Below are 10,412 nucleotides of genomic sequence, written 5' to 3'. Positions count from 1 at the left end.
CTGCCCGAACAGGGGGAGCCTGTTGAGTTATCCAGGTTGACGCACAAGGTCCTGCTATCGTGCACGACTCGGATCGTTCTGCTGAAGCTGCCTCCCACTTTGATTTCAAGGTCTTCAGGAACCCTGTAAAAGAACTCATTGTGCTTGTGATTATGGCCTTTGCAGAAACACAGAAACCACCTCAGGAACATTTTTCAGATTAAATTGACACGTAGATAATTACCCATTGATGTTTAGGTGGTATTATAAAAAGAAAAAAAAAAAAACCACTTGTCACCACACCCACGCACCAGCACAGGGTGGTTTTTTTCTGTAAAAATAAAACCACCCTGATTCATCAAAAGGAAGCCCGCAGATGCCACTTAGAGGAGCGCAGCCGGGTCTCACCCGCTGAACGTGGGACCTACAGGAGGTCTGATGGCCACGGCTGCCTCGGGGGCAGCAGAGGAAAACGCAGGTTATTGTGCCATCACACGCTTCAGCTGAGTTCAGGGCAGTTCGGTGTTTCCAGATGTTATTGAGCCTCTCAGCTCTCTCAGAACAGTGCTCACGCACACTCTTAAAACATACCACACCAATCTGGACGCTGCCCAAAAAACAAAAAAACAAAACACCTGTTGAAACTGGAAATGAAAACTCAATGAGCTCAACAGGTGTGAAATCCCACATCTGAATCTCAGAACAATTTATTGACAGCAGAGAGACCTTTTACATGTTGTATTGAGACGGAAAAAAATCCCTCAATCCCTCCTGATAACTCCAGAATCGGTTCAAGTGAAGCAGGAAGAGTCTTCAGAGTCGGTCGCACCAGAACTCTGACGTTTCAGTGTGCGAGGGAAGGTCAATGTGGTACACCCTCTGTGAGTCTGCTGGAGGAGTCTCAGGAGGACTGTTGACCCCTGAGTCACTGTCAGGATTGGACTGATTCAGGTCTCCCGCTGCGTATTTCTCTTCTAGTTTCTGCACAGGAAGTGACGCTGATGGGGGTGGGGCCTCAGCCTTTGGCTTGATGTTTTTAAAGCGTTGCAGACGGACGACCTCCTTGTGCTCTCGTGTGCAGGGCAGCAGCACAGAGATGTCCTTACGGAACTTGGAGCTCATGCCGAAGTAGATGAGCGGGTTGTAGAAGCTGGCGGACTTGGCAAAGAGCCGGGTGATGATGCTGGTTGTGCTTGGCACATGGAAGCCCCACGCCGACCACATAGACACCACTGCATATGGTGACCAGGCCATGATGAAAGCTGTGCAGATGACGATGGAAATCTAGAGAGGAACATGAGGGAACCAACATCAGGAATGGAATAAAGACGAGGGAAGGTTTAATACTGGGAAGCATAAAAGAAGTGGATGGAGCCTCTGGGTCTGGAAAGTATAGCCACTGTTGAAGTGGCCTTGACCTGCATTCCCTCTAATGGCCAGCAGGGGGCGACTCTGCTGATTCAAGATCAGCCTGATAAAAGCCTATGATAAAATGACCACAACTCTCCCTTGATGTTAAACCTCAGTAAATATTTTCTAGATGAATCGCTTCAAGTCCCAGTATCATGATCCTATTTAGAGCCAAACGGGCGATAAAACTGGGTCACTGTTAGGATGTGGCCACTTTCTGACTGACAGGACACGAGCAAGTTCCCCCTGAATCAGGCACTTCCAGTTCCAAAGCGATCAGGTTGCAACGGTGACAATGCCAAACTCAAGACTTCAGACCTGTCACTATGGCTACGTGAGCTGGCCACACCTGATCAGCAATGAAAACGCTCTATGTTCATCACAGTCTTCGCACTTTATTGCTTTGACACGCTTGCTTCAGTTTGAGTCAGGACTCGCTCACTGGTGGACAGATGCGTGTTTCTGAGCTCAGCTCAACTCAAATGTCCGTGGCCTCTGTTGGGTCCATGTGTGATTGATAGTAGCAGGCTTGATGAGGTTGACATGCTGCTGAGGAAACCACAGCACGGATGTGAGTGTCTTGCTACCATCGCTAAGCTAACTCAACCCAGTAACATGAACCCAAAGGTTTATATGCTCGCTGTGCTGATGTTTCCCGTGGGGAGGTGTAGAAGCTCCACCTTTGTCATCGTGCGCCCCTGGAGTTTGCCAGAATGCTGCAGTCTTGTTTGCCCATGTGACCAGAAACAACACGAACAGGGGATGCAGGCCTGAACGCTACAATATCACATTAACAAGATTTGATTCATGGCGAGATGTCAGCGGTCAGATGAGGCGTTTGCAAAGTTTATTTATGATCTTGGCGAACTGTAACGCTGAGGGTAACCGAGTAGTTTCTGTGGCCATCCTTGTTGCCCGGAAACGTTGCTAAGCTTTTGATGACGTGTCCCTTCACTCAACCTCACCAAGCCAGCTTCACCTGTCCCATGCACCTGTATCTATTTTATGTGTGTTTGTTTTGCTCTTTTCCTACCCGTGTGACATCTCTCTCCACCTTCCGCTGCCGGGCGGTGAGGAAACCTTCAGCTGACATGGCGTTCGTGCTTTTGACCGTGTTGATAATGGAGACGTAGGAGAAGAGCATGATCGCCACAGGGATGACGAAGCAGAGGATGAGGATGGAGATGATGTAGGACTTGTGGATGGTGGAGTAATTGGCTTTGGACCAGTCCACCTCACAGGTGCCATATCCTCGATCTGCGGAGCACATGACATGGAGATCAACTCAGGGTTCCTAAAATGAAGTCATACCTGCTGGTCCTATGTGCTGTGGGTGCACCTGTGTAAACACCCCACACGTGTAACTGCCCCACCTGTGTAACTGCCCCAGCCCAGCAGCGGAGCCACAGACCAAAACATCGCCCCCGTCCAGATGCAGATGAGCGACACGGCGATGGTGTTGGTGCTAATGCAGAAACCTAGAAAGACACCAGAGAAGGAAACACGTGCGCGTCAGCGGCACCGCCTGACATTGGTCATCATTTAACAGATCTGTAACTTTCTGTCGGGCAAAACCGGTTCAACATTTCTTGTCAGACCGGTTTGGCACAGGTCTCCTGTTCATTGTTTGTTATTAGTCATGATTAGTTATTTATTCTTAAGGAAACAATGCTTTATGATTCATGGGCTGTTCCTAATGTTTTGGAGATGAGGAAAAAGTTATTAACAAGTAACAGTGTTGACATGAGTTTTTCAGTCTATTAAAACTGTCAGTAAAATTGTTTTTAGACGATACTGACATCATGAAACAGCTACCATCAGTCAAATCAGATGTAAAATATCAGCAAAAACTCCAATCTGGTGCATGCCTGCACCCCCCCCCCCCAGCTCCTCCATTGTCTAACAGCTGTTTGATTTTGCGCACTTTGCAAAGGTTAAATTAACAAATTTGGCAAACATGGTAGAAAATCTAAGAGGCACTTCACGCTGCAGCATTCTTGTCCTCTTATGAATGTCACATTGTGACATTTATTGAACAATGGTCTTTTCTTATATTAACAGCCTTTGCAAACATCGGACGCTGAAAAGAACCTCTGTTGACAAAGCACACATAACTTTGTATTCATTTGTTCCGTTTCCATGCAGTACTCTCATAACTTATATCAATGCACCATAACAAGTGCAGTACAGTCTGTAGGAGTCTGTCTGTTGCTACGCTGCAACTACGCTACCTTATCTGACACTTGAACTGGTTCACTTGCAGTTTCATCCTCATTGAAGGAAAATTCTATCCTAATGTACACAAGATGTGATTCCACTGCAGTTAGTTTAACCACAGATGTAAAAAAAAAAAAAAAAGAGGCCACAGATTTATACATCTTTTATGAACAAACGCAGATGTAATTATGAGATTCTTCAGCCTCACTTACACCTCAAAATAGTAAATGTTAAATTAACTTAATGATACGTTGGCCAAATGTATGTAGAATAGTTGGAGACAAGTGGTGGTTGTTTCCGCAGCTGAGGTTGCTACTAAGGTTTCATTAGCTCTGAAAAACACGCTCTCTATCAGATAGGAACTACTGGAATGTGGAGACGCTGTTTTCTTTTTCTTTCCTCTTGCGTTCTCACGGGATCTAAGTCACCTTTATTTGGGTGGCAACCTTTGATGTATCTGGTGATGCTGATGACGGTCAAGGTGTTGATGCTGGCGAGGCCGAACAAGAGCGTGAAGAAGCCGTCCACCTGGAGGGAGACAGAGAGACAGGTTCACGACGTTACATCTCCAAGAAGTTGTTCTGGTGAGCCGCGGGGTGAAGAGCTGCTGCCTGCCTGATTGTTTCAGACTTTTGTCTGTTAAGTTTGTTTTCTGCTTGACTTTATCAGATGGAGGCAATGTGCTGAGAATCTTTTCCTGCCTTTTGGGAAATACGTTCCAGACACGTCTCCTTTCATGTGGGCTGCAGGCGTTCTGATGTGGATCTACACTGGGGAATGTAAATGTTAATGAGACATGTTTGAATTTCACTCTAAATTCCCCCCAAAAAACAACCATTGACTCAGGGCGGCACTGTGGTGCAGTGGTCAGCACTGTCACCCCACAGCAAGAAGGTTCCAGGTTGGAGCCCCGACTGGAGCACGGGGTCTGGAAGGATGGACGGAATTCCTTTCATTAATGTAAACACAAAGCACCGCCATTGTTTTGAAGACAAATGAATTATCTTTCAATCCCAGCTCTTCTTAAAGGGAATTACACGACTGTGGCTCCATCTGGTTCCAACTGTGCGACACCCAGTTCCCTGCTGTGCCACTTCCAGGTGACACAGATCACTTCAGGTCTCTCACTCGCTGCTTCCGTGATCGCTCTTAGTTCTAATCTTATTAGTCAGTCTTCACGTTTTTTTCACCCTCATGTTTGGCTGAGGACTGGACTCTTTAGCGTTTGGTCTGGTTGTCTAATTTCATCCAGTGTATATTTACCAGTAGTGTTCTGGATCAAGCGTACTGAAATACTGGCTTCTTGTCAGGATGCGCAGCTCATCTTGCAGAATTTCAACTCTGCATTTGTCCTGGATGAGCAGAAAACAACCCTTTGGATCATGGAGGAAACATTTAAATCAGAGGGACATTTTATCATAGTTTGATCAATATGTCCTCCTTGTTTGCCCTCACTGCAGAGTCGTCCGCTCCATCCTGTTCAAAATGACCTGTCATATGGTGCCGGGATTTGGCTCAGATTGCAGCTCTTCATGTCCCATCATGCTCCATGCAGCAATCTGCTGATGCTTCTCACATGCCTTTGTCTTTCACCCTCCTGTTCCTTCCCTCTGCTATTCCTGTCACTTCTTTTTATACCATTATTTATTTCAGACACTCCCCCCTCTCAGCCCTGGACTCTTCAGGACAGGGTGACGGGGAGAGGGGCGCACTGCTGTAACAGTTCTTCTCCCTCACCTGAAAACATGGGATCGGAGAGAGATGAGGTCACCTCTGCGTCTCTTCTGATGCAGCAGTGCGCTAAACATCAATTTCAACTTAAAGTTTGACTTTGTGGAAAGGGGCAAGTACAGAAACAATTTGTAAATTTCCAATTATCTGCCAAGGCACTCATGTTTTTGGTGGCTTGCTTGCCTGTTATCCAGAAAAAAAAAAAAATCATCAAATTGTGTGTAAGCGTATAAACAGAATGCTTGGCTCAACGCTCTTTGGCGGCGGTGTGCACTCTCCAAGGCTCCTCTAGTTGAGAAAAAGTTGCCTGACACGATTCAGTCACACTACAGACATCCTCCCTGCAACTGTGTTGTTTTTTTTTTCCCCCCTCTTTAGTTGTTGACAGGTGCCATGCTGCTCCAAGAGTTTCCCCCGTTTAAAGGCCTCCGCATGGGTAATCTCATTACAGGTTTAACCTCCAACCCACATGGCTACTAGTATAATCCTTTCTCACACACACACACACACACACACACACACACACACACACACACACACACACACACATTCACATGCACTCACACTCTACTAAAAGATTTCAACAGATTCATTTAATGTACTTCATTAATTAGAACTGGGACATCATATGCATCCACGTGTCTTGTATGCAGCTGTGCAGTCGTAACTTTACTCGGGTGAAGATCGAAACGTCGTGTGGGTCCTGCTTCGTTAGGGCTGATGAGTGCGCGAGAGCGGGGAAAATTGATAGAAAGTAAAAATATAGAAAAATGAAAATGACTTTAACCCCGATTATCAAATCAACTTTAATCTTGGGGTGAGTTTTACCTGGCAGGTCCAGATCCAGGTGATCAGATACCCATCATCCTTGAAGATATTGAATATTTCTAGAATCCCTCTGGAGTAACCAAATACTGAGATGCTGGCGTCAGAGATGGCGAGATTCATAGTGAGGTAATCTGTTGGTTGAAGCGAGGCTCTTTGTCTTAACAAGACAAATATCACTAAGCTGTTTCCAAACCATGACAGCCATCCTGCGGAGAAAAAACAACAAAAACATGCGGGATACTCAGAGGGTACCGAGTGGGACGCACTTGTTGGTTGCAGAAGAGAGAGCAGTCAAGGTTACGAGTGTGAAGATTATGTAGTTTGAACAGTGTCATGCTAGAGTGCCACATAGCACTGGAGTGCAAAGAAAGAAAAGTGGGAAGCGCGGAAGAGTACGGACCCTTCCAGTTAACGTGCTGTACTGCTGTTGATGCAACACGTTTAATTGAAGTTTATCGAAGAGAAAGTAGAACAGGAGTCAGAACAGAGAGTTAAATCATGGGGTAATAGCTTACAGTTAGACAACTGCCAAGAGCCACGATAATCTCCTGTCTTTTCATAACTCACTAAATGGTTTTAGTGCATTAGAGGACAGAAAAACACTGGCAGCAGCATCAGTCAGACTGTCCGTGTCAGCAGTGCTGATCTTTGCAAACACAAGGAGCAGTTGTTTGTGTTGCTGACACTGACACATTATGACACAACTCTCTCTTTGTAAAATCGGACAGGAAAAAAGACACACACACACACACACACACACACACACAAACATTACTGCGGGGGTATAAGTCTGCAGTGTAAATATGCCATAACAATAAGTGAAACCAGCTGATATTCACCAGCAGACCTACCTATCACCAACAGGTAGATTCCAATGATGTTCTCTCCTTGTTCGGACAGAGGAGGCTCAGTACGTAGAGTACTCAGGTTGTTGTTCCTCCATGGAATATTGACAACCTTCATAGGAAAACTCTTCAGCGTTATTTCCATGTCTTGAGTGTAGACGCCACGGCATGAATTCACGCTGTCCTCGACTGTAGTTGTGCTCTCTCTTTCAGCAGACACTCCTGTGTTACACCAGTCCAGACGACTGGTCTGTTCATTTTAAATCCAGCTTAGACGCAGCCACTAATACCTCACTGTCCAAATGATTGCAGATGTAATCCTATCTATTTCTTAACAACTAAGCTGATATATTTGGGGGAAATCCCAGCCAACAGGGGAAATGTCTGGTCACTGATCTACAAAATTAAACTCCTACTGAGTCCAAACCGACGTCCCTCTAGTACAACTGTGCAAATTACACGTTTCCACTTGTGCAGTTATTTCATTCTGAATCTTCTGTTGTGGTTTTAAGAGTGAAGTTAACTTGAATTCACTCCAGCCAACTTGTAAATCCTGGATGTGGTACTTCGATGCAGTTTTGAAGTAACCTCTGCAACTCCATGGCCAGTTGTTAGTAAAACAAGACAACACTGGCCGACGAATTCTTTGCAGCAAATGAAAGTTGGAGTTTGAGTCATTAACTCTCGATACACTCCCTAAAATGTTTGTAGTAGTGGTGGTCAGACTTATTTTTCAAGTTTGTACAAGTATCACCTGAAGATACATTCTCTAAACTGTAATAGGAGTTTCTCTAATGACGGGGCAGCACAGTGGCCCCCCAGCAAGAAGGTTCCAGGTTTGAGCCCTGGCTGGAGCACGGGGTCTTTCTGTGTGAGTCCCCATGTTCTCCCTGTTCCTGCGTGGGTTCTCTCTGGTACTCCGGCTTCCTCCCACAATCCAAAGACATTAAAATAGCAGCAGTTTAAGACAAAATCATATTTCCTTACTTTATGCATGATTCTAAATATGAAGTTGGAGCCTGTTAGCTTAGCTTAGCATAACTACTGGAAGCAGGTAGCTTCTACCATCACCTCTACAAAAAAACATGGTAGGGTTGCCATCCATTTGAACACTAAAGTGTAGAATGAGTTATTATATTCACATTTTTATTCCTCCGAAGGCAGGCTAGCTGTCGCCCTCTGTTTTCAGTTGGCATGCTAAAGCTAGCTATGTGTTACCCGGAGGTTCTTCTTCTCTGCTCTGAAATGAAATCATCCTCTTTTCCGACTCTTGGCAAAAAAAAACAATGTGGATAATTCTTGACTGAGCTCTTCCTGAAGCCGTTCTTGATGTTGTAATGTCCTAATGTTGGTTTTAATGACCTAAGACAACTTGATGTCACTTGATATCGTCTGATCATGGAGGCAGAGATTTGCACGATGGGTGAACAAAGGTCCTGTATTGTGCTGTATGGTCTGGCAACAATTTTAACATCATACAAACTATTAAACCCCCTTTTGTGCGTGACGCGTAACCTCTTTACCGATGACTGTGAATCACATCTCCAGAGACACGCTCTAGTTTCCACAAATCACTTCCATTTCCAAAGGGTTATGGAGGTGATGACTCTGCATGACTGCATCTCGCGCCCTGGAGTATATGTACACTGAGGCCAGAAGGTAAAGCATAATTAAGTTCATGTGACATCATGTGATGTCATTGCGACCATTTTGAACCTTCTTACTCACACACACACACACACACACAAAAACTCAACTGTGTTTTGTGGATGCCAAATCCTTTTGTTTTACGTACATTACAATTAAACTAAATTACCTCACATCTCCCCGCCTCCACCCTTCTCCACTTCACAGTGAGCCCCTCTGTGGTGAAACTCCAAGCGAAGGGGTAACCTGAGGCGCCCCCCGCTCAGTCTGTGTGTAGATCACACTGTGGACCTTGTTCCCCTCCTCGGCCGCCACAGAGCAGCTCTGCCTGCCCTCAGGATGTGGAGGGAACGACTGCTGCCGCTGCCAGATGCCTCACTGCTTCCGAGTCCTCCCCGTCAAACCCTTTCTTTGAGCCTCTGAAATCGAGTCTACAGAGAGGGACGTGACTGAGGGGAAAGTGAACCTCTGACCCCAACTGTCACCCGTCCAGAAGCAAACACAGAACCCAGTCATGGTCAACCCCCACCATCACCACGAGACGCGGCGCAACAAGCTCCGCAGTGATCCCCGACTGTTGAGCTCCCAGAGTCACAGAGGTTTTCTGATTCCTCTGAGGAAGGAGTCCTCCGGTTTAAGTGGATAATGTGATAATGGCTGCTGGAGGCATCATACACGAACCTCATAACTTGCGGCGCCAGATGCTAATGCGCAAGGTTTCGTTTTATGGGTTACAGAAAAAGTCATGTTCACATATTTTTCATGAATGGCCTTCACACCTACGAAGGAACCCTCTTACAGTGAGAGTTCTGCAAAAGTGAGCTGGCTTGCCGTCGGTGTCGAGGACATCTGCTACTGAGATTACGCTGCTGCTGCGCTTAACTGAGAGGTTAAAGGTCAAGGAGGTAACAGCATTTAGCAGGTGCAAAGAGCAACATAGAATGGGACCAGGCAAGGGCAGGTATGAGGCAGCTCACTATTCACTTTACATGACTTTTCCAAGTGACACGTACTGTAAGGGCACAGTCTTCTGGTGTTAGTGCGCAACAGGAAGACATGAAGATTAACTCTCACCTACACGGTTTGGCACGTGTGTGTTGGCGATCACAGTAGAGCACTGTGTCATTAAGCTTATGATGATTACACACTCTCTCTCTCTCTCTCTCCCTCTCTCTCTTTCGAGGGAACCCGAGGAGGTTAAGAGCTCACAGTTTTCCAAATGGAAAGTCACAGACACAGATACTATTATGGAGGTGTGTGTTAAAGGGTAGGATCTGTCTGGGGGCAACAAAGCCTCTCTTCACACCAGGACATACACCAGGTCGAGAAACCAATACAGAATCTCCTCAAAAGCTCCACACACTCCCTGTCTCCCTGTCTGGACTCCGGCGCTCAGACACAGAGGCTGCTTGTATGATGGTAAATGGGCTGCCTGTCATTTTTTGGGGTCCATATTGATGGAGAAAGTATTATTTGACGTCTTTCAAAGCAATAAATAAATGATAAAAAAGACATAATGATTAAAAAAATTACTCCAACCGATCCTGAACAGAGCCCGGTGGAGGAGTGGTCCTCACTGTGGCCCCCCAGCAAGAAGGTTCCGGGTTTGAGCCCTGGCTCCATCACGGGGTCTTTCTGTGTGAGTCTCCATGTTCTCCCTGTTCCTGCTGGGTTCTCTCTGGTACTCCAGCTTCCTCCACAGTCCAAAGACATCAAGAGGGACCAGGTTAATCCAGACTCTAAATTGACCGTAGG

General features: G+C 46.0%; 1 protein-coding gene across 1 annotated transcript; it reads right to left on the bottom strand.

Moving 5' to 3' along the window:
• Positions 1 to 647: 647 nt before the first annotated feature.
• On the bottom strand, positions 648 to 7,445 carry LOC147247926 (opsin-5-like). The gene is made up of 6 exons (XM_086180391.1): positions 7,017 to 7,445; positions 6,166 to 6,371; positions 4,035 to 4,134; positions 2,763 to 2,867; positions 2,423 to 2,646; positions 648 to 1,263 (listed from the first exon to the last, which is right to left on the bottom strand). The coding sequence occupies exons 1-6, from the start codon at positions 7,153 to 7,155 to the stop codon at positions 793 to 795; spliced, it is 1,245 nt and encodes a 414-aa protein (XP_086036517.1). The 5' UTR covers positions 7,156 to 7,445; the 3' UTR covers positions 648 to 792.
• Positions 7,446 to 10,412: the final 2,967 nt, after the last annotated feature.

This window comes from Aulostomus chinensis, chromosome 16 (genome assembly GCF_037954235.1).
Source record: "Aulostomus chinensis isolate RoL2024-O1b breed Wild chromosome 16, RoL_Achi_v1.0, whole genome shotgun sequence".
NCBI classification, from domain to species: Eukaryota; Metazoa; Chordata; class Actinopteri; order Syngnathiformes; family Aulostomidae; genus Aulostomus; species Aulostomus chinensis.
The sequence above is the reverse complement of the archived record's forward strand: the minus strand, read 5'-3'. Positions and strand labels throughout refer to the sequence as shown.

What these genes read in the sequence shown, in the direction of transcription:
- LOC147247926 (XM_086180391.1), bottom strand. Translation starts at nt 7,155, where the DNA reads ATGGAAATAACGCTGAAGAGTTTTCCTATGAAGGTTGTCAATATTCCA. An exon ending in AGGTTGCCACCCAAATAAAG is followed by an intron (nt 2,868 to 4,034) that starts GTGACTTAGATC and finishes GTGTCTTTCTAG; the next exon opens with GTTTCTGCATTAGCACCAAC. An exon ending in GGGCTGGGGCAGTTACACAG is followed by an intron (nt 2,647 to 2,762) that starts GTGGGGCAGTTA and finishes TGTGCTCCGCAG; the next exon opens with ATCGAGGATATGGCACCTGT.